Below are 25,719 nucleotides of genomic sequence, written 5' to 3'. Positions count from 1 at the left end.
ATTATTAACAGTTTGACTCTGTTTTTCAACAAGCTTAAATAACCAACACTTCTTAAATTATATTTACACATATGTTAATACTAACTAAATAGTATTCGTCACAAAATTAAAATGAATTCCGTATGTTCTTTAATAATAAAATGTTCAGCTTTTTCATAAGAAGTAATAAGAAAGCCGGTTTGGTTTATACATACAATACACATATCGCAGTGATGAATATTATTTATGTTGGTAATAGACTTTTTGACAGTATGATCATTTTGTATGTCGTTTTTTTCTTATGCTATCTCCCAGGAGGACAATAATTGGAGATAAGGGAATTGAAAGATACACAACTGCCCCGGAAACTTAATTTTTACATTAAGTACTAAAATGATAAGTAAATATCTTGTAAAAACATTTTTTTATTTGGATATAAATGTAAGAAATGAATATTATAATGGTTTCAATTTTGGATGCCTTTGAAAAAAGTTACGAATTTCCATAGATTTTTGATTTCATAATACCTGTTAACACTGTATGTTGTATTACTTTTTTAAATCAAAACTCTTTGTTGTGTCCATAACTTTATCTGCTACTAAAAGGTTTTGCTTCTGTCACAATTTTTTTTATTCTAGTTTCAGAAGTCTCCGTTTTAGTCAAAGTCAAACTGCGGTACCTTACTTCTTGTTTTCTATTCAGTTATGTTTTGTCAGTGTACAATTTCTTATTCTTGGTCTTTTCTTTCGTAACCTTAAGTATCATCTTCGTGACTCAGTTTTCTTTTGTTTGTTCCCTAGGATATGGTTTAATATAACTGTACTGTTATTTAGAACTCTTTAAGAACAATCCTTAATTTTATAGAGTAGTTATATTGTTCTCTTTTCTTTAAATTGGCGTTTTTCTTCTTCTCTTTCTACCATATTAATTACTGAATGTTGGCTATTAAATTGGCTATGATAACTTTATTCACCGCAGATTTGAAGAGTGACGACAAAGACTGATTAAACCACTAACTTAGGTTACAAAGCCATGATGTTCTTCTTTGACCGGAACCCCTCTTTCCACATAATAATTTTCGTATTTTTACGATTTTCCTTTCTTCTGTTGCTTTTTTAGATGTTGTACTTAATACCCTTTATTTGGCATTCTTTCAGTCCACCTTATGCGTAGAAGTCTTTGATACACTGAGAGAGTGAGATTGGGATGATGCTTTATAAGATTCCTGAGTCTTGGTTTCAAATCACCGACTAAGAGGAAATGGCCAGAAGGAACGTCAGCTCCAGGATATATTTTCACTACTTTAACCGAGTTTCGATAACGCTCATTGATAGTGATATAATCTAATCTATGATTTCTCCTGATTTTTTATGTCCTAGGACCCTATGCTGAAGCTCTTCAAGTTCTTTATTAGAATTTGAAAAAGGTACTCATCCTCTATCGTTGCCTTCTCCAAGTCCAAACCCTCCTACAATAATTTTCTTCTTTAGCTTCACCAATCTTGTCATTTATATATCCCATGTTTACGAACAGCAGAAAACGAACGAGATTTATAATAGAAGTTTTGGACCTCAATTGCATCAGGATACGTAGCATACTGTTTTATTACAACTTTAACCTGCTTGGAAAGCTACTCTATTTCAATCTGAGTAGTATTTTTTAAGCCCTTCTCTCTATTATATAGGCCTCTCCTAATTCTCGCCATTCATCTCTGTTGTTTGTAAGACGTTTCCACATTGGTCCTGCAGTTCTCTTAATATCGTCACTCCAGCGCATTTGCGGTCTTCCTCGTGGTCTTTTGGCTTTATATGGTTGCCAATTCCCGATTTCTTTATTCCACCGGCCATCCTTAAGACGTTCGTTACGTCCAGCCTATTTCCATTTCAGTTTAGCTGCCTGTTCGACAGCATCTTTTACTTTTGTTCTATTACTAATATCTTTATTGGTTTTGTGGTCTTTGAGTGAGATACCCAGCATCTGCCATTCCATAGCTCTCTAAGTTTTTTTGATCTTCTCCATGTTTATTTTAGTGACTGTTCAGGTTTGAGCTCTATATGTAAGTACAGGTAGGATACAGGAATTAAACACTTTGGTTAGGCGTCTTTGAGGAATATTTTTATTTTTAAGTACGTATAAGAGTCTTCCGAATGCTGCCCATCCCATTTTTATACGTCTGCTTATTTCGGTAGTCTGATTTTCTTTGCTTATCTTGACATTTTGATCCAGATCTGTATATTCATCTACTTGTTCTATATCTGTCCCTTGGATGTTTATCATAGGTTTGTCATCATCTTTGTTTGACATTGGTTTAGTTTTGCTGAAATTCACTTTCTGTCCTTTTTGTGTAGAGTTTCTGTATGTAGCTCCTCAATCATCGTATTCAGTGCATTCCACGTGTCGGCTATTAGTACTACATCATCTGCGTATCTAAGATGGTTTAAGTATCTTAATAGGGATTCCCTTATTTTTCCAGTCTATTGACTTAAAGATGTCTTCTAGGGTATACGTAGTATGAGTAGTATACTGTATTCTCATATATATTGGACCTTCCGTAACCCGGCCAACACATTTCACTAATACCCAATATCGAGATATTCAGTCTTTTCCTTTCTTCTATAGTATCATGAGTTTTCCGGCCTCATATAAACTTCTTAGGCCGTGATTTCATTAAGCGTAATAAGGCACTTATCTCCAGTTCACGTGGGCGAAGGGAAATAAAAAATAGATAATAGGGAAAAGCAAAGAGAGCACGGTTGGCACCCCACCTTAGTGTGAAATTAATATTCACTTATTGATAACTACCTTAATGGAACATGTTCCCTCGAGTTTGAGGGTTTAGTTTAGTTTTATTCTCCAATGTTGGGGGTAGAAATTTTAGTTAGTAAGTTGGGTAATTTATACAATGATAAAAATTAAAACACAACTTCGTTAGACCACTTTATGGTAAAATTAGCACTAAACTGGCCGTAGCAGATCCTAGCCGCAGCGGAAGGGAGGAGGGGTTAGTATGTGCTATGCATCAGCTTCCAACCTTGCTTTGAACCGCGTTGATTTAGTGACAAACGACGGGACACGCACCCATGGTATATTGGCAGTTTTGCCCTATACCAGGGATCGTAAATCACAAATATTGAGGTAAAAAAACCGTATTCCACGTTGCGTTGATTCCCGTCTTCAGATTTTGTCTTTTTTATGTATTTTCTATTTTTCTTCGCCAATGAAAAACGCGTTGTGTCAGATCCTGGCTTTAGATTCCAAGTACCTATTCTTCGTCCAGATTGCATATCAATAGCGACTGAACTGGAGATTCTTGGCACTTCTGGCCTAATTAAAGAACGCCCGTAGAAATTTTTATACCCTTTGATAGTACATAAAAAATATAGAGTCTAGTTTACAGATTTTAACCTGGATACCCTTCTCAGATCCATAAATATGAATATATAAATATTATTTTTACTGTTGCATATATTTGAGCAGTGGCCACCACATTCGTACAATTTTACAAAGGCAACCACCTGATATTCCATCGATATTACCTTTTTTGTAATAACTTTGTATTCAAGATCTATGATAGATATATTAATATTTATTATAAATATTTATATAGATTACCACAGAAGAAAATAAGTACGACAAAATTTGAAAGAGGCTATGTTAATTCAGAAGTTGATTAAAATTATGTTGGAGATTTGTCACCAGGTTTTTTGTAATAAAAGACTCTCTGATTCTAAGGATATCAAATATTTCGGAAAGGGAACTTTTTAAATAATAGCATAAATTTATTTTGACCTTTTTAAAAATCATTTGGTTTTAATTAACTTCTTTTGTGTTTTAACTGTAAACATACGATTCAAGCTGAATTTTTTTGAAATGTAATCTGAAAATAGGAATAAGACATGAAAAAATGTATTATTTTACATTTATATTTTGATCATTCCTTTGGTTCTTATCTCTTATATTTACTTGGATGTGTTTCAAGAAAGTAAAATGAAATATAGATCTTAAAATTTCAGCTCGGCTCTTTTTATTATCTAGTCATAAAATGGAACCTATAATTTTGCCGCTTCAGTACTTATTTGAAAATTGTACAATGTTCATCAGGTTTTTTTTTTAAGAAACTGACAGTTATGAATACTAGCAACATCTTTAAAGTTGATGTTGAAGTTTTTGATCAGGAATGAGCTACAAAAGTTATATTCATAAGTACTTGGGACAGTGTAATTTAATGTGTAGCCATAAAAAACCTGATGCATACTCTAAATTAATAGAGAGCATATGTTTTTGTTTAGAAAAATTCTCGTTGATGTGAGAAAAGCACCACAACATTGTCATTTTATTGTACTTATTTATTTCTTTACGATATAAGAGCCAAAGCTCTTTACAAAACTTTTTTACGTCCATTATAACGAGATGGATTGACCAAAATCAGTTCTCAAAAGAAAAATATTTATTTTGTGTTATTTAAACCATTTCCTATAATAAACTTTCATTTGTGAAGAACTTAAATATACTCGGTTTGTTGATCCTAGTCCCAACTCTCTAGTAAATTTAGTAAGTATTTTTTTTTGGTAATGTTGGTTAAATTTTGACCGACTGGCAGTGGCTGTAAATTACTATAAAATCAAGAATAAGTGCTCATAACCAATATTTAAGCAAAAAATATTAGCATGCAGTTTATTACCAATAAAAAAACTTCATCCATTAAAACAAAAGTATATTTTTGAAATTTAATAATGGTTTATATTTAAGTACAGTCCATCTAATTTACAAACCGTTGCACGTCATTATCTACGTCAGAGATCGAAGTTGACATAGTTGCCAAAGTATAAAAAAATCCTGAATCCATTTTAAATCAAATAGGTCACATAATTATTATTATACTCTTTATAACGACTATTTAAATTCTTACGTGACATTTTTGAAATAAAACACACTAATTTTGTTCAAAAAAGAAAAGATTTTATTAAATAGGTAAAAATATAAAACAAGAGGTATTCACTTTAAAATTTAAAATAATAAAGTACAAAAAGTGTCAACGCCGCAACTGTCAAATAAGTGTTACCAATTTATGCCAAAATTTCACCTTCGTTCGATTACAGTTACAGTGTGTTCCGAACAAATGTTCTTCATAAAAACGCTTTATAATGCATTTATACAAATTAAATGAAACATATTGTTGTCTATTTCTTTAAGTTAACATTAATAGAAATCTTTAAATATTAGTTCTACGCGTATATAATAAAATATGTCTATAGAGCGTTTCACGTTAAGAAAATAACATTAGGCTTATGGAGATCAGTGTTGCCAAAACTCTCAGGCATGCGGTTTACTAGATTGTCGATATATTTTTCGAATTTCCATTTTCAATTAACATTTAACTGTAAAGTCAGAATAACAACTGAAGAACCACAAAGCCTTATTATCATTATGTACTCTCAGAGAGCGACATAAAATCGCTGAAATACGCACACCGTATTATTTTAAGTTGCAATTAGTAATTAGATATACGCATTCCAAGCGGTCCGTTTATTTGCTTTTAAATCTTTAATAGCCGGCAAAGTGCATGATTTAACTAAGCAATATTTTCTACTGATTTCTATGATTCATGGTATATGATATTCTTACCGAAAAACAAATCAACTGTCGTTACTATAATTAAAATAAGATAAAATAAAATTATCTTTTGTAAATACTATTTATGTAATTAAAATCATTTTCCCTACTTTTCATCTCTTGTTTCGAATGGACACTTTTGGTCAATTACGTTAAAAAACAATTATTTAATTCATGTCTATGAAAATGAAAATACAAATTATACAACCCTGAATCGTGCTTGTGCTCATCGTGGCATCGCTGCGCTTCTATCGTCCATAAGAAATACATGGCCCTATCTCCGCAATGTTATTTTCTTAACGTGGAACACTGTATAGTGGCTGTAATGCCAGTGTACTCGGCAAAGTGATTCTAAAAAAGAGCACACCTACCGCCTAAATATTTCGTGTTAGTATCATGTGACGTCACGGGCTATGACGCCGATGACGTGCAACGGTTTGTAAATTAGATGGACTGTATTTACAAATGGAAAGATTTTAATGAATATTCTTAAACTCCTCTTATGCATGATTATTTTTCTTTTTTCAATGAAAAAAGTCTGCAACAGTAAGTTTATTTAAGCTATTAATATGGGAGGTAGCAATTTTTCGTTTTTCTAAGTACGTTTCCGACAATGACTCGGTCAAAATATTCCCGAGCTGTGCGAACGGACTAAAACTTTTATATCTACCTATCTATCCTATCTATCTATAAAGACTTTTATATCTACTTTGGGTGAATGACGGGTTGCTAAATTTCTTGCGATATTAGACCAGGGAAATTAGGTTTTATTAAATTAATTAAGTTCAAAAAATCGACTGCAGGAACCATAGGTTTTTGTTAAAGAGGTCCATATTACTCAAAACAACTGTCGTTTCCCTGGATGGTTCAGTGTCACAAACAGGATACTCTTCACTTATTTACCTGGCCTATATCTAAATTCAAGTTTGATGATTTTAATGTAATTCTTGGATATCTAGTGTAATTTTTATTTAGAAATACATATTAAAGATACTTTAAAATAATTTTACGAAGATATAAATGTTTTATTCATTTGACACTTGAGTTTGACAAATTGGCCAAGTTACTAATATGTTATTATTTAACAACAGTTTAATAAAGCTTGTCAAATAATAAAACAACTTTTCTGGTAGGCAGTTATTAAAGAAACTTCACTAAAAAATAGTTTTATAATGTAGCTGATATTTGTCAATCTATCGAACCATATTCTTGATATTTAGTAAATGTATAAAAAATAAAGACTTTGAAAAACCGTTAAAATAAGGGTTTTGTGCTGTAATATAATATGAATGTTAACAATTTTTAGGTATGTTATAGTGGGATAGCTACTATAGCCATAACAAAACGAAATATCCTCTCCAAATTCAACCATTTTACAAGAATACTTTAAACTAGCAAAAAATAAGGCTTTTGCAAGTTTTGCAATATTTTCGCTAAAAGTTTCAATGCTAACGTATTATCATGAGTACATATACGTAAAAGTGTATATTGATAAAAAAAAGTGGCTCTTTTTGTGATGGTCACACACAGTATTAGTAACATCTCAATCTGTATGTATGTTTCAATTTTTTATATATTTTTTAAAATCCTTAAATATTATATTTAACAAAAAAGACGCATGCAGTTTAGATCGTGATTTTTAAAAATAAAATCTAATATCTTTTTAATATACGCAACATTATTTCAATATAAGAGGTCGTTTTACTTTTATACGGGACGTTTAAAAAAATCCACTGACAACTGACCTAAGGTTCAGTGGACTGTGGACGTGGATATATTTTGATTATAACTCGCATGCAAAACACCGCTCACTTTTAAAGTGTCAATTTTCGTAATTAATTAACTATCTTATTAACAATTTCAAAATACTGAAAATCATTCCCCACCAGTATTTCATATAAGATATAAGTTAAAAGTGGTACCTATGTACAATATCCTTGTTAACCACTTTTTTTATTTATTTTGTTTCTGAAGACTTAATAGTTATATTATGGATTCCTGAAAATCCTTTTATCTTAAGAAGCTTATAGAGGCTTTTACATAATAATATAAATAATAAATATTATGTTTATGTAGATATGCCACAAGAAAACAGTTGCAGAATATCAAGAATTATTACTTCTAATCCTTTTGTAAATAATTTCCAGTAATCTAAGTCCTTCATTATTTATAGAAGATGTGAAATGTTTGTGTTTGGAAAGGGCCTTTCTGAAAATAACGTGACTGACAAAGGCTTAGGGTTGAATCGAAAACCTGTGAATTGTAAGATATTTTTAGATTTACTAATTCCCTAGAAAACTTCTCGATGTAACATTATCGACATGTACGGAGTAAGTGTTTTGTGCATGTGCTGTAAGTATTAAAAAGCTTTAATTTATACTCTTTTCTCTTGCTTTCTGACCTTTTCCTTCTTACACCGTGTAAAGTACAATCGATATGTGCCCTTGTAAAAAGTTGGCAACACAAAATACACGGGAGTATATTTGGTGGTAAAATTTAGTGATTTAATTTTCAGTTTTTTTCATATTCTTTCAAGGCTGTTAAATTGTTTCTTGGTGAAAGATTTTTATATTTTATTATTTTATTTTACTTATCACTTTCTATTATATTTTTCATTTGTTTCATATATTCACCTTCCATATTTTCATATATATCAAAGTTTTGGAGACAGAGTTATCCGAGACCGAAGAAAAATACCAGTAAACTATATAGGTACTGCGTTGTAAATTTTAAAATATGAGATTTCTGAAGTTTATAAAGGATGCTTTGAAACAAAGAAAAACCTTCAATGTATCTGTCAAAATATTTATTAAAATAAATAGTATCTATTTGTGTCACAAAAGCTTGTAATATTGTTGAATTTGCATAATTGTTATAAATTTGTATATTTTAAATATTGACAGTATGACAAGTATGACATTTGTATTGGGGGAATGTCTTAGAAACTGCTTACTAGCTTTAAAAGTGTAGATCAGAGATATCAGCGCAGAAGAAATCCTACAAAAAAAAAACCCTTGGAAAAACTTTTAAATCGCTTCGTTGCTTCAGGCAGTGTTTCAGTTTCAGAGTAAATTAATTTTTTTTATATGGTCTCACAAGATGGGGCACATCCGCAGTTTGCACTTAATTAATTAATTTAATTTAAAAATTAAATATTTTTGGCCACCCTAAATAAATAACTACGTTAATGTTTATATCACTGAATAGAGAATTGAATAACCTTTCAATCTAGCTATCACACAACCTCTATTCTTATTTAAAAAAAATCATGGATTACGTCATTACGCCGAGATGGACAACCTCATTATCCTTCTCTTTGCCTTTATCCCTATGCGGGGTCGGCTTCCCTAATTAAATTTCTCCTTAAATTAAATTAAGTGACTATCTTGGGTCATATCAATATGAGTACCCTTTACTGACATGTCCTGCCTAAGCGTCTCTCCTCAGATCTTTTCTTGTCTTCCTCTCCTACTACTTCCAGGAATACGCAGATTAGCAATTCTTCGTATTGGGTGACTAACGTTTCTATGTTGAACATGACCAAACCATCTTAATGCGCTATGCTCTCTCATCTTGACAATAATTAGTGCCAACCCTTAAACTTCTAATATACCTACTCATTCATAATTTTATCCTTTTTTGTCAGTCCACTTATCCATCTAAGCATTCTCATTATTGCCACATACATTCGCTACTCCTCTTTCTTTTTAACTGCCCAAAATTCAATTCCGTACATCATATCTGGTCTTGTGTCTAGTTTATAGAATGTTCCCTTCAGCTTCATTGGAATTTTTCTATCACACAACACACCACTCGCTTTCTTCCACTTCATCCATCCAACCCTAATTCTACTGCATGCGTCTTCATATATTCCCCCATTACTCTGTAACACCGACCCTAGGTTCTTAAAACTATTACTTTTCACAACCATTTCACCATCCAAATATATTATTCTATTTGTACTAACTCCATATTTAAATGAACATTCCAAATACTCTTTCGTCCTACTAAGTTTTAAACTTTTTTTGTCAAGAGCTTGTCTCTACTGTTCCAGTTTTTTTTCTAAATCGCTTCCACTATTTTCTACTAACAGTACAATCATCAGCATACATTATGAACCACGGAATATTGCCCTGTATTTTCGCTGTTATTTGACCCAGAACTAATGAGAATAAATAAGGATTAAGCACTTACATTACTTTCACATGAAATTTATCAGTCTCTCTCACACCTGTCCTAACACTAGTTGGGACTCCTTTCTTATTGAGTGCCCACCACAGAATCTCCCGAGGAACTCTATCATATGCTTTCTCAAGATCAATGAATACCATATGAGCGTTTGTTTCTTTATTCCTGTATTTTTCCATCAACTGTCTTATAATGAAAATTGCGTCTGTTGCAGATCTGCCTTGCATAAAACCAATCTGGTTATTGGATATTTCGGTTTCTTCACGTATCCGTCTGTCAAGTAGTTTTATGGCCCTGTAGTTTGTGCATTGCTGTATATTTACCTTGTTTTTGTAGACGGGTACTAATACATTGATTCTCAATTCGTCTGGCATTTGTCCAACTTCCATAATTCTATTAAATAGACCTGTTAACGAATTTGTCCTTGTCTCTACTAATGCTTTTCACACTTCCCCAGGAATATCATATGGTCCAACTGCTTTTCCTTTTTTTTATTTTTTGAATTGTTTGAGCTACTTCTTCGTTTGTTATTTCGATCACCATGGCTGTTACTGTCTCTTTTAACTCACCTGGTTGTTTGTAAAATTCTTCATTTAATAACCTGTCAAAATACTTTTTCCATCTCTTTTTGACATCCTTTTCGTGAATTAGTATTTTACTATTTTGTAAATGGACAATAAGATGGACAACGTCCCAAGCATGATATGTATTCCAAACAAATCATAATTTAAAAATAAAAATCGACCTTTTTCGGAATTTGCCTCAAAAATTGTCTATTTTCGAGAAGTGAATTTAATCCATAATTTCGCCCCTCACTGTATATTAACTTTGTTAATAAAGTTACATAAAGAAGAATCTATGCAGACCTACCAATAATACTTGATTGCTCGATTCATCAAACTTTACACTACACTTTTTATTTTTTTTTGACGAAACGCGAACGAAACGAAAGTTTATTAGTTTGTTATTCTAGTGTTTGAAACATAAAGTTTCATAAAATGTTTTAACGTAATTTGAATTTAATCGAAGTGAATCAAATGAAATCATTAATGTATTTTTAATAAAATATCGATTTGATAACCAACGATTCCAAGACTGATTTAGATTTACCCACATACTATAGCAATTGGGGTCACAATAAGTGAGCCGATTATTATGCATAGTAATGAACTATGATGAAAAAATCTATCGTTCAGTAGTTGGTGGTGACGTCAACATTCTATAACACTGTCGATAATTCCCACAAAAGATTTTAAAGGATAACAATCACATTTAACTTACTTCAAAGCTTTGAATAGTATTTTACCTCCAAGAAACTGAGTAGCAAATATAAATTAGTAACAAGAAAAGTTTTATTAGCACCTCTTGTCGACAAACTTAAAAAAATAGTTGTTTATACAGGATAGTAGTAATACAAATACCAACTATTCAAGAAACAGAAAATACATACATGCCATCTATACCAAGAATGCAACAAAATAACTTAGAGGTGCAACATCACACTATATAAACGGTGGAAGAATTCTGCTTTTTAGAGTCACTAGTGGTGCGTGGCTAACTACTGTTATTTTGGCATAGGCTTCAATTAAGAGCACGAAGTATATCAAGAGTAACAAAGTGCAAATTTTATACAACAATAACACGCCCAGTGCTCAATAACTGATCGAAAAAATCGGCAATTATAACAAGAGATGAAAAGTTACTGCGAATATTTGGAAGAACAGTATTGAGGAGCATGTTTGGCGGAGTTAAAGAACAGGATCTATAGGGAAAAGGCTATAATTTCGAACCCTACAGATTTTTGGTGATGCAGATATCGCGAAAACCATCAAAATAAACCATTTAAGCAGGGTAGTCTACGTTAGAGCGGCTTCTCAAGATCTTCGATTCTACAGTTCATCGCGCACAGCTGATGAGCACGGACGGCAACGTACCGCAGACAGAGCTCTTCCTACGGTCCGTGACAGTCTGTGTAGGTCGCTACTTTTGTTTTTTGCCTTCTGTATGTCGACATTAAATTGTCTCTCTTCTTTTTTAATTTCTCATCGTATATATCGTTCCGGTTCTTATGCTCTGGCGCCGTTCCATAAACTTGTTTCATTTTGATACAAATGTAACAAATCAAAAATAACATTGTCCATTCCATTTTTTAGCAAAAAAGTGCAAAACAACTTTGACAACACTACAGACAACTACTCTTGTCAGCGAATGAACAACTTCTGGTCTGACTTGCACTTGTCAGTTAAAACAAGGACGCGCTCGGATCGCGTCCCACGGGCATGTACCGCACCTTTGATGTTACCGACTCTCGATGGATAGGACGCACCAGCACAGACGTGCCTGTGCTATCACGGACGAGACATTTCCCACGGTGCGTGATGCGAGCTGGTCTGCGTCCGTCCGGAATATCGCAGATCGTGGGAAGCCGCTTTTATGGAGATGGATGAAAATGATCCTGCTAAAATAACTAGGATACATCTAAACTCAGATATCAAACAAACAAAAATCAAAGATATGCACTTGGCAGGAAAGAATGAAAGAGCAGGATGTTTTGAGATAGGCCAATGCTCACGAAGTGTTGTAGCACCAACAAAAAAATATAGAACACTGTATGAAAATATCAAGCGGTTGATGCTTGAACGGATAATAACTTGCTAAATCCTAGATTTAAGAAGAGGAAGAAGAAGCTGCAAAAGGAATAGTAGAAATAAAATCATTATTAAATAAATAAATAGTAAATAAAGGAGAAATATCGTCCACACTTTGTGTTATGAAATATTATGAGATGTTACGAAATAATTTTAATAGCATAAATTCTAAAGTATGAGATTGTAGATTCTTATATATAGAACTACTTCTAGCAAGGAATTTCATGAAGGTATTATACCCAATGTATGGTCATATTTTTAATTTATTTATCGTCGCTGTCTATGACGGTAGATTGCAAAAAATTTTGGGTTTTCCCATCTCTTAAAATTTTCAACGCACCATACAGTTGTTCTTAGGATTCGGATAAAAAAAAAGATATTATGGGACATAAATGAGAAAATATTTAAGAAAATTTTAACCAAATTTCTAAAATATAATAAGCCTTCAATATGGAAACCACTGGAAAACGTGGTTTATATAAACAAAATGAATCCCCAGTTTAATTTGGAAATTCTACAAATATTTAAGATAAAATTCTACAGAGGTTTAAGTGTTTTCTCTAGTCTGTCAAGTTATATAATTTTTTATCTACATTTCCTTTAACTTTTCTTATTATTATTGACAGCATATCTATTTAGAGAGATCTAGGCATGCCTCTTACTGACTCTCATGTTTTTTTTTAAACAGATTTTTCCTTTTAAATTTTCTTACAAGAACAAACAAACATCTGTCACTTTTTTAGTAAGAAAGTAAGCCTGCAGTTTTTGTCCTTTTTTCTTTAAGCATCCACTTTCTTTTGTGATTCTACGAATATTTGGCACTTTAATTGAGCTTACTAACAGGCATGAATTTGACCAGCATATAGACAAGAAGTTAATCTATATCATCCTTTATCATTATTTCCAACACCATCAAAATTAACAAGTTTTTTATATTGTATAAATTCCACAGGGGCCGCCAGGACTGGATGGAATGAAAGTAAGTTCTTTTCGTTTTTATTACCCGATTATTACGATATTTAATTTTTTTTATATTATTACGATATTTTAATAATTGTCAACAGTGTAAAAATTTATCAGAAATATTCACAAGCACACAAATTTTGTTGTTTTTATGGTTTTTTGCTACCTTTTTGAACCAATAAGAAGAGATCAATTTCGAACAGTGATGATTCCGCCAACCAAAAATTCTTATTTATTTACTGATAATATATAATATAATAAATATGATAAAAATCATATTTATGTTTATACTGTTACAATTTGAAACAACTTATCTGACACAATTAAAAAATAGAAAAATAAAAAATATAAATTATGTTAAATTTTTGTATTCCCAAATAATTGTTCTGAAAAAAAATCTCTTACTAGGGAGCTCAAGGAGAACCAGGAAGTAAAGGGGAGAGAGGAGATCCAGGACTTCCTGTAAGTATTGGCGGTATAAATTAGAAGTGGCTATAAATTTTGCGAAATAACATTTTATAAAATCAGTAACGAATAACGTCTTAACAAGACATTAGGTAGAGGAACTTAAGAAAAACTAAAAATACTAAACTTATTGGGTATTACTAGTACTAACCGAAACTTATATTTTCCAGGGTACCGATGGAATTCCTGGACAAGAGGTACTAACACCAATCATTATTATATAATGCTTATAATCTAATGTTTCTACTATTACTACACAATACACCGCATGCACAATTTCAAGCCATAATTACTTTATAATCGACATATTATTTTGTCCACAGGGTCCGAAAGGCGACAAAGGCTACAAGGGTGATGCGGTGAGTGTTTTCCTATTAAAATTTTGTAGTTATGACAGCTGCATTTTGATACTCAACATGTATTTCGGTGCATGTGTACTGAATATTCGTGCACAACAGGACTGTTAAGTAGAAGGTCTTGTAGTAATCATCAGACTAATTCACTTGATCTTCATTTTTTGTCAAATGTATAGCAAATGAATGGTGCTTTTACCACATTCAAACACCATATCTTTTTTGTTTACTTTTAAATTATTGTCCTTGCTTAAATGTAAGTTCACCTCTGGTGTTGATATATTATATAATATTGTTCTCGCGATTTTTTTTAGTGCCTTATTTCTTTATAATATCTGTACAAGACAAAATGTTTTGATGTTGTTTCTAAAAGAAAATTACATTATATAAATATATTCAGATATTCAGAAGCAAATTTATGTACAGATATTTTGTTGGTTGGCATATAATTAAAACCAGTCTCAGCATTCATATCAATAAGGAAAATCAACAGAAACACCACTGAACGAAGTAGAAAACTGGTCATTCTAATAATACTGGAGAGATTGTGTTGACCGTCTTTCTAGATATAGAAACTACAGTTAATAATACACTACCAAATTCTCATTATGATGCAACAGCATCAAAAAGATATCTACTACCGTATGCAACAGAATCCAAGTCATTCTGAAAAATAGGCTGATTCTAACAGACCTGCAAGGAGAGAAGATTTTGGCCAAAACAGCTAATGGTTGCCTACAGGGGGTAGAGCTTACTACTCTCATGTGGTTTCTGCTGGTGGATGACTTGATTGTGCTCCTTGAAGCACAGTGGGTAGAAGTGTAGACCTATGCAGATAATTTAATAATCATGGTAAGAGGAAAATATGGAAATGTTCTATCCATTCTACTCCAAAGAACATTAAATATCCTTACTAGATAGTGCGACAGGAAAAAACTTTCTGTCAATCCTAGTAAAATAGAGGTAGCCAGTTTCAGAGGGGGACAGAACTAAGATAACATCTGGATGTCCGTTCTGAATGGAGAAGCTGTGAAAGAGGCAGATGAGGTCAAATATCTAGGAGTAACTAGGATAATACTGTCTCTAATACTGTATAAGTGGCTTACATGGAACGCCCCTTAAAAAAAGTAACCAACAAGCAAAGCTTTTTCTTTGGACATATAGAATGATATGTGGGAAAACATGGGGTATGAAACTAAACACGCGTTCTGGCTATATATGAGTTTAGTCCTATGATTACGTATGGCACTCTAATATGGTGGTCCAAATACCAACAAAATACTACCAAAAACAGACCAGCAGACGGCTCTAAAACCGATGAAGAAGCTGGAGTATATGGACAACAACCAAGGCTAAGGCGTAAGAAGGCCTTTGTAAGATATTCTGACATTTATATGGAGGAATATTGGTAATCTGACAATTATAAACATAATTTTGTTTTTTTAATTAGCGGATATAATAAAACAGTATATATATATATATATATATATATATATATATATATATATATATATATATATATATATATATATATATATATATATATATATATGTGTGTGTGTAAAATTATATCATTTATTGATATTAAAAATATAAATTCAGTACTTGGCATGTGCAGACTTTGCTTGGCATGAGGCCTGCTTATTGTGAAATTAGGTTTGCATATTGTTTCTGGATACTATTAAAAATATGGCGTCTATAAGGCCTCTTTCCTGGTTTCAAAAGAGGTATCACTTTTGATTTTCGTCAGAATTTTGGAATCTGGTATACAGACCGACATTTGTTAGGTCAAGCACCCATTATTTCTCTTTTGATCCGAAGTGCGTGCTTTATCTATTCCGTTAGGATTTCATCCACTCTATTAATTTTCCTTGGCAGAAAATTTATGAACACAATTAAAATAAGAAAAACATCATATCGGGGCTACATACTTCTAAACGATAAATACTCTCTTCTACACGTCATCGTGCAAGGAAGAGTAGAGGAGGGAAGAAAAGGTTTGGGAAGAAAGAAGAAATCTTGGCTGAGGAACATCAGAGATTGGACTAACCTCACTGTTGAACAGATATTTTACGTTACAAAAGATAGGAAAGCGTTTAAAGAAGTGGTAAATGCGTTTCGCAACAAAGTTGTTTCCTGTTCTTGCGTCTCCTTAATTTTTGATGTTTTACATCGGTGGTTTGTTTTACCATTCAGCAGCTGTTGGTGTGCTATCTGATTTGGCGTTACTACGCATGGCTGTTTTACCTCTGTGGGATCACCGTTAACTTTGTTGATCATATTCCAAGCATACTTACAGTTGTTTGTCATTTTCCTTTTACTTTGTGTCTCACTTCATTGTTTTTGACTTAAGGCGCTCAGTATTTGATGCAATCTTTCATCTAGCTCCACCTTAGTTTCGCTAAATGGACTTTTGTCATATTCTTTGGTGTATTTTGCCAGTGTCTTTTTCTTAAGTTAAGGTGTCGTTAAGACCAGATGTATAATGTTGACATCCTCAGGGTATGCGCTTACATGAGGATTGTTTTACAAGCTCGATGAAGGCATCATCATTTTCGTGTTATCTTGTAAGCTCAAAGTTATCTTGTAAGCTGTTATAGTTTTATAGTTATTCCCACGAGACGATATTGGTTTTTTAGTATAGGCTTGTTATACCCTTCTAACTCAAAGATCCTATAAAGGTAAGCAGTAAAAAATAGAAAAGGTAAAAGATAAACCACTGCCTATTATAAATTTATCACATAATTTTAAACAGTTTTTTAAAAATATTTGATCAGATGTCTTCTAGAAATAAATAAATATTTGTATTGCTATATTGTAGACGTTTATTCATTCTAATACCTTAGATGTTGATGTATTTGTCCACATTTCATGTAGTAGTAATTGTTTCTTTCTTAACTAAATATTTTTTTCAGGGTCCGCTTGGAAAACGCGGAAGAAAAGGCGATAAAGGAGATAAGGGAGACCAAGGAGTTCCAGGACTTGATGCTCCCTGTCCTCTAGGAACAGACGGATTACCATTGCCAGGTTGTGGATGGAGACCTCCAAAGGTATGTGGATATTTTTTCTTAATTATTCATATCATTTTGTGCTAACTGATTTTCTGTTTATTAACTTGTAAGATGGTGGATGAACATTGACACCGAAGCCAATAACCCTCAATCACACACAACTGTTTATTAACTTATTAAATTAGATTTATATTTTTTTATAGAGTATAAGGGTATAAGGTAATGGATGATACTAGTCCTTTGAAATGTTTGATTTTTTATACCTTAGCGTCCATTGCTTAAGAGGCGCAATTTTATTTTTTGATATGTTGAGTGGGTAAGTAAGTATAAGCTTTTAAGTTTGTGGGGTCGACACCCTTGTTCACCGGTCGCCTTCTTAAAAAAAGAGCGCTACAAAAATGTTTATTAGACATTACTTATAGAAAATTAAATCGTCTACAATTTTATTTACATTACTTTTAATCGTAAAATGAAAAATAAAAAAGTTATAAACAAAAACAACTAAAAATGTTGAAACAAATTTTCTTTCGGGCCTTATAACTTTTTCTCTGGTAACGTTACAATAAAATGACACCAGAGCAATATCATAGAGTTTTTTATAGAATAATTTTTACTAAAAATTTCTTGAATGCTCGCCATCTTAAAATAATAGCTGCAAAGGGTTTTCGCGCTTTGTCTCGTAAACTAGCAATTCTATAGAAAACTTTATTAAACAATATTTGTAGCAAATTAAATTATTCACAAGTTTATTTTTATTACTTTTTGTGGTAAAATAGAAAATAAAAAGTTATTAACAAAAAGAGCTAAAAATTTTTGAACAAATTTTCTTTTCGGTCTTAAATTTTTTCTAGTCATTTTGAAATAAAATGATGTCAGAGCAATATTTTATAGAGTTCTGGAACGAGTGATTTTCACTACAAATTTGCCCATGTTCTTGATTATTTGTAAGAATACGACAAAAACCAACCCTTAGACTTACGTTTTCTATTATATATTTTTTTATTCATATCGTTTTAGATCAATTTATTATTTTCTTAACATTCATATGTTATTATTAAATTATTATCCACTCATTCTACCCCAATACCGAATGAGAACAAATGCTGAGGTCAAACAGATGTATAGAGCGAGTGATATAGTCCAAGAGATTAAATCCCAACGTCTAAGATGGACTGGCCATGTCCATAGACTCTAATCTAGTCCATTCGTGGACGTCCTAAGGCCCTTAGGACGTCCACGAATGCGATGGAGAGACATTAAATGGTCAGATCTACGAACAATGGGGCTACCCACTGACCCAACTATTATGGACGACCGTTCAAGATGGAAGCAAGTTGTGCAGTCAGCCAAAACCCACCCTGAGTTGTAGTGCTGCGAGAAGAGGAAGAAGAAGAAGACTCATTCTACCACAACAAAATTTACCCCACCTCGTGCGCTTCCATCGCACTAAAAAGCACCAATGGACAGAGATAAAGTTTAATAAGAGATACCAATATTATTCCAAGATAAATTTTTTGATAATGAAACGAAAAACACAAATTTAATAGACCTTCTCAAGACTGCTCTATCAGAAATAGGATCTGATGCAGATCCGTTCTGCGCTTGCTGCATTCCGAGCCTATGATTCTGTGACTGTCTTAATAGAGGACATTGACAATCTTGTCTTGCTCACGGCATTAGGAAGGGAGCAGTCCAATGTTATGTGTCCAAAGTGCCTAATTTTTTAAACCTTCAAAAAGGTGTAAGTCGCATCAATTATACTGTACTTCAAGTTTTAGATATGGCGATGTCATTGCAGATAATTTGCTGTTTCTCCATGATTTTTCAGGATGCGATACAATATTAGTAGCTTGCAAGATTGGCAAACTTAAATTCATCAAAATTTTATCGAATCATCCTGAGTTATGTAGCTAGCGAAACAGCATTATTTCTCAGTGAGAAAGCCGAGCATATTTGCCTACTGTCGTTGGGTCCAGAACTGCAGCCTTCGTTTTTATCCTATTCTTATGACTATTCAAGAAACCGGTCAACTTCGGAGTGCTGTAAAACCCAGAACAATTAATGAAATTAAACACATTTGTAATGATAATTATTCTTTGGAAAACCCTCTTTATTATTGATCTAATGTCATTTTATTGTAAAATAACAGAAAAAAAGTTATATAGAAAAGAAAATTTGTTCAAAAGTTTTGAACAATAAAGTTGTAGAAAATTTAATTTTCTACAAATAATGCTTTATAAAATTTTCTGTAGGGATGCTAATTTACGAGACACGTCCCGACAGATGGCGGGCCCAAATACCCGACAGAGGGCGGCCCCAAATACCCGACAGATGGCGGCCGGAGGACAAAGGTCAACTTGAACTTAAGCTTTACTATCCGAGGATAGATTGATATTAAACTAGCCTTTGACAGATGGCGCTACTTGATACCGAATTGGTTTCGGTGTTGACATTTGCCATTCATGACATGACGTCTGTCAAAAACAATCAAAGTTTTTAAAACAATTAGTTTGGTTTTTACAGCCGCCAAAAGCAAGCAAATTTGTGTTTTCGGGGAAATGGAAAAAGTCGAATATCGTTCGGTGATTAAGTTCCTCTACAAAAAGGGTAAAACGAATGTGCAAATAAAAGCCGCCCTGGACGAAGTTTATGCTGAGGTTGCACTTTCGTTAGAAATAGTAAAATTTTGGAAAGCTGAATTTGTTCGTGGTCGTACGAGTGTTTTTGATGATAAGCGTCCCGAGAGGCCAAATGAAGTCTCCACGCCGGAAAGGATCAACAAAGTCCATGACATGATTATGGCAGATCGTCGAATTAAGCTCCGTGAGTTAATAGAGGTCCTACATTTCCTACGAATGTGTACACAACATCATTCACCATCATTTGGACATGAAAAAGCTATCCACGCGATAGGTGCCGCGTTTGCTGACAATCGATCAACTGCAAAAACGTGTGACCACTTCGGAGACGCTTTTGGCGATGATACGGCGCGATCCCAATAATTTTTTTCGCAGATTTATCATCGTTGATGAAACCTGAATGCTTTATTACACACCGGAAACCAAAGAACAGTCGAAACAGTGGCGTAAACCCGACGAAGGGCCGCCGAAGAAGGCAAAGAGTGCACATTCGGCCAGCAAAGTAATGGCGACTGTTTTCCGGGATGCGAAGGGCATCATCCACATCGACTACTTAGATAAAAGAAAAAACAATCAATGGTGAGTACTACGCAGCATTACTGGATCGATTCGATGACGAATTGCGTTGAAAACACCCCGGTTTGGAGAACGCAAAGAAGTGCTCTTTCGCCAAGACAAGGCACCGGCTCACCGATCGGCCATCGCCATGGCAAAATTACACGAATTGGGCTATGAATTGGTTGATCACCCACCATACTCCCCAGATATTGCCGCCAGCGATTGTGTATCGAGCTAAAAGGGGACTATGTTGAGAAATAAATCGATTTAATTCCAAAAATCTTGTTTTTTCTATCAAAGGCTAGTTTTATATTAATCCACCCTCGTACATCCCCACACATAAAAAAATTAATAAAATTGCGTCCTCTCAAAAATGTAATCTCAATATAACTTTTCGATGGACTATACTTGTTATGCGAAATTTGGGTTAAAGTACTAAGAAAAGGAGACAATATTTAAGAAAAAACTGTTGAGAGACGCCCTCGAATCAATATTTAAGAAGTATACAACAACTAGTCGCTTATAAGTAGTTAGTATACATAAAAATAGTAGCCAAAGGTAACCAGAGACCAGACAAATTAGGTCTTACAGAACAGAACTTCTACGAGACTACATACTTAATGATAGAACGGTAGACATAGAATATAAACCACATAAATCGATGTTGTAAAAGGTATATTCGTTAAACCTGTAATAAGCATCCCAAAATAGACACAATGAGAGAATAAGAAAGAACTGAGTTTATCAGCGAACTCTATTCGCTGAATAATGATTATATTTAATTTTACCCTTTTACTCATTAATGTACGTCCACTTATACTTCATTACCGTTAACCTTGTACATGTTTTTGTTTGATTAACTGCATGGGTGTTGGTGTTACTAATTCCAGGAAGCTCCACGGCCAGCTCCACCACCGCCGATACACACAGAATTCGACGTTGAAGATCCGACCGAAGAGGGAGAAGATTACGAGGAAGTCGAAGGGGAGGAATACGACGATTACGCAGAAATCAACCAAGCTCTGCCGACTGACACTTAATTTCACCTACTAACCTCTATTTTTGATTCATTTGATCCTTGGGTAGGTATGTAGGATTTAATATAACCCTTATGTTGTTATTTACGGGAAAGTTAATATTCATTGTTTATTATTCACACTTGTTTATATATTGTTCATTGTTAAATAATATTTTTCATTTGCATGTATCTATTATTCGCTTATACTCGGTTACTATCTTACGGATCTTTAATTATTCAGTGTGTGACTTATTATTCACTACTCATTCTTCATAATTCACTGGTTGTTAATTGTCTTTATATGAAAGTTCATTAGTTATTATTGTTGTATGAGTGTTTAGTCACTATTAACTGGTCTTACTACTATAGCTTTTACTATTTGTTTACACTTTACACATAATTTTTCATTGTTGTTTTTTCTATTTGGACGCAACGCATATTGATCGTATTCTAGTATGAACAGCTCACTATTTCTTTCTTTCTTTCTTTCTCCCCTTCCTTTTACCCTAACAGGGTGTCGGATTTGGGCTAGCTATTTTAATTTCCATTTACCCACCTCTTCCATTCTTTTCTGTTTCCTGCCATTATTTTCAATTCCTCGAGTGATTTTTGTTTAAGTTTTCCTGCCTCTACTACTTGCTGTATCCATTTTTTTCTTGGTCTGCCTCTTTTTCTTTTTCCGATGTTTTTTGCTTCATAAATTTTTCTTGTTATTCTATTGGATTGCATCCTCATCAGATGCCCATACCAGTTCATTTGTCTCTTTGCTATTTTGTTCATTATCGGTTCCTGGTTGGCCATTCTCCTAATAGTCTCGTTGCTTAATCTATCCCATTTTGTCTTTCCAACTATCCTTCTTAGATGTCTCATCTCCATTGCGTTTATCCTGCTCTTATGTTTTTCCAGAATTGTCCAGTTTTCACTTGCATAGAGCACAGTCGGTATCACTATTGTGTTATATATTTTTAATCTTGTTTCTCGTGCAAGTTCTCTTTTTCCCATTATTGGGGCTAACGCATAATATAACTTGTTTGATTTCTTTGCTCTATTTGTTATTTCCCAGTCTATTTTTCCATCATTAGTTATTATACTTCCCAGGTATTCGTAAGTTGTTACTATTTCCAATTCTGAGTTTTTACATTTTATCTTTATTTGATTATCTTCATTATCTCCTTTGCCGCTGATTATCATTATCTTACTTTTTTCCTCGTTTATCTCCATTTTAAGTTCTTCTATTTGTTCTACCCATATATCCATTAGTTTCTGCATTTTATTCTCGGAATCTGCTATTAGTACTATGTCGTCTGCATACATTAAGGACTCTATTGTTACCGGTTGTAATCTGCGGTAACCTATTATTGTCTGTAGTTGATTAGTTCTGACTCTAGTGTTTCTTATTAATTCGTTCATTACTATTATGAATAGCAAATATTCCTTGGGTAGGTATGTAGGATTTAATATAACCCTTATGTTGTTATTTAGGGTAAAGTTAATATTCATTGTTCATTATTCACACTTGTTTATATATTGTTCATTGTTAAATAATATTTTTTCACTTGCATGTATCTATTATTCGCTTAAACACGGTTACTATCTTACGGACCTTTAATTATTCAGTGTGTGACTTATTATTCACTGCTCATTCTTCATAATTCACTGGTTGTTAATTGTCTTTATATGAAAGTTCATTAGTTATTATTGTTGTATGAGTGTTTAGTCACTATTAACTGTTCTTACTACTATAGCTTTTACTATTTGTTTACACTTTACACATAATTTTTCATTGTTGTTTTTTCTATTTGGACGCAACGCATATTGATCGTATTCTAGTATGAACAGCTCACTATTTACAAATGATTTTCCTCTTATCAGTATTTAATATTAACAGGTTATTATTCATTGTTCCGCATAATTATTCACTATTAACATGTTGAAGAACTGGTCATTATAGTTTTTTACTATTACTATTATTTGTATTATATTCCTATATATTACTTAAATAGTAATATTATTTTAATATTACTATTTAAGTATTCCTAAATAATTGTTTAACTTTAACACAGCGGTTCTCTCTCTCCAATAGCGCCTAAATCTAAGTTCTTCCTCTTGTCGTTTCGCCATTACTAAGGATCGTGATTTCTTCCAATATTCCTAACAATTTTTCTCCATTGGTCTGTACCTTCAGCTGCTCTGAAAGCTTCGCAGAATGAGTTTCCAGCTGAATTCTTAATTTGGTCGGACCATCTAGTTAGTGGTCGTTCTCTTGATCTTCTCCCCGGAACGTTTCAGAACCAATTACAGAATACGTTGCAAACATATTGTGGGCAGCCTTTTTTTAATCTCGAGTTGGTTTAGAATGGAAACGTTTGTTTTATAAACTGTCCAAGGTATGCGCAGCATTCTTCTCCAGCACCACATCTCAAAGGCATCAATTTTTTGATGCTCGCGTCCGCGAAGAGTCCAAGTCTCTGCCACGTATAGAAATATTGAGAATACAAGCGCATTTACCAGTCTTTTCAAACTTTGGTTAGGCAACTCATCGCATCTGGTATTCCTGTAATATGTTAGCCAGTTGAATAGGGCGGAATCTGTCGACTACCATTATTTTTGTCTTAGCTTTATTGATTTTCAGACCAAATATATTGATTTCGTACTCAACTCTTCCAGGAGATTAAATATTTCTTGCTTATTTGCTGCTATAAGTGTAGTGTAATCAGCAAATCTTAAATTGGAGATTTTCCTACCAGCCACTGTTACTCCACCGGATCATCCATCTAAAGTCATCCTCATGACATGTTCACCATAAATGTTAAATAAGTCAGGTGACAACACGCATCCTTGTCTAACACCTCTCTCGGTCTTGTATTGGTTTGAGAACTTCTGGTCGTACTGTTGCTATACAGGACTGGTACAGATTTTTAATAAGTGTCACCAGGCGCATTGGTGTGCCCATTTCAATTAAAATGGACCACAGATTTATCCAGCTTACACAATTAAATGCCTTTTGGTAGTCAACAAAGCATATAATCATAGGTACTTGAAATTCTCTAGACTTTTCGATGAGTTATCTCAGGTTCAGAATTTGTTTCCATGTACCTTTACCCTTTACAAACCCAACTTGTTCCTGAGGTATTTGATAATGTATATAGGTTTTTAATCTGTTTTTGATGACATGCAACAAGATTTTACTAGCATGTGTTATTAGTGACAGTGTGCGGTATGATGGCCATTTTCCTGAATTCCAAACAGCGACATAGATGGTGTGTAATCCTTTGTTACCTAATAACTGTAGTATTTAACCTGGTATTGAATCAATTCCTGGTGATTTATTTTTCTTTAGCGTTTTAATTGCATCTTTGACTTCAGCGAGTAAAAGAGTAGTTTCGCCATGTTTTAGATTACCTTTAGATTACCTTCCTTATCTATTACAGATCACGTTTGAGATTTAAATTCTCTGGTAAGGAGTTTAATCGTCTAAAATAAATCCCTCGGTTAATTTCAACAGCCATGTTCCTCTATCTGCCTGCATATTTGAGAGATATAATCAGCTTTATCTTTGCGGCACTGCTTCCTGATTTCTTTTGATAACGCTCTGTATTCATCTAACACTTTCTTCGTCCAAACTATGCTTTCAACTTTTCCAGTCCCGTTTCGCTCTTCTCTAAGTTCTCAGGTCTGGCAAATTTCGTGCATCCGCTACGACTTCATCCTCATACTTTTTCCATGACCGTCTATCGATCTCGCATCATGCATTTCCATCTAGGGCACCTTTCGCCAATCTGTTGGTCTCCATTCTTACTACATGACAAACCCATCGAAGTTTATGAAGTTTAACGAATTTTGAGATCGGTGCCTCTTTAAAGGGATAGTAGAGTTCATGGTTATACCTGGATCTCCATGATCTATTTTCGTTAATAGGTCCAAATATCTTTCTTAGCATTCTTCTATTAAAATTTAATAAGTTTTTTTAACTTTACCATATTTCTTTGAATTTTTCTTCTGTTCCATTCGTGCTTAATTTATTTCCCACAAATATAAAACGTTCTACTGTTTCAATATCGTCCTCTAAGTCAACTGTGCGTCCGTTTTACCTAGCTCTTGCCTGTGTTAGCTGTTTCGTCTATTGAATATTTATTTCTAGTCCAGTCTCTTTTACCTCCGTCTTTAATCGTGAATATATTTCTGCTACCTCTTCTATTTTGCGAGACATAATGCTGATGTCATCGGCATAGGCGGCAATCTGTATTAATTTATTTGTTAGGAGATTAGCTCTTCCTATATTTA

The 25,719-nt window shown here is 33.3% G+C and overlaps 1 protein-coding gene across 11 annotated transcripts in view; it reads left to right on the top strand.

Moving 5' to 3' along the window:
- Window positions 1-25,719, top strand: part of LOC140446660 (uncharacterized) — a 710,626-nt gene that overhangs the window by 683,263 nt on the left and 1,644 nt on the right. For all 11 annotated transcript variants that reach the window (XM_072539286.1, XM_072539281.1, XM_072539276.1 and 8 more), the window contains 6 exons: window positions 13,381-13,407; window positions 13,800-13,853; window positions 14,027-14,053; window positions 14,180-14,215; window positions 17,125-17,259; window positions 21,308-21,499. In XM_072539286.1, the coding sequence (XP_072395387.1) occupies window positions 13,381-13,407; window positions 13,800-13,853; window positions 14,027-14,053; window positions 14,180-14,215; window positions 17,125-17,259; window positions 21,308-21,457 (429 nt within the window). In that variant the 3' untranslated portion in view covers window positions 21,458-21,499. The remainder of the gene's footprint in view (window positions 1-13,380; window positions 13,408-13,799; window positions 13,854-14,026; window positions 14,054-14,179; window positions 14,216-17,124; window positions 17,260-21,307; window positions 21,500-25,719) is intronic.

This window comes from Diabrotica undecimpunctata, chromosome 1 (assembly GCF_040954645.1).
Source record: "Diabrotica undecimpunctata isolate CICGRU chromosome 1, icDiaUnde3, whole genome shotgun sequence".
NCBI classification, from domain to species: Eukaryota; Metazoa; Arthropoda; class Insecta; order Coleoptera; family Chrysomelidae; genus Diabrotica; species Diabrotica undecimpunctata.
The sequence above is the reverse complement of the archived record's forward strand: the minus strand, read 5'-3'. Positions and strand labels throughout refer to the sequence as shown.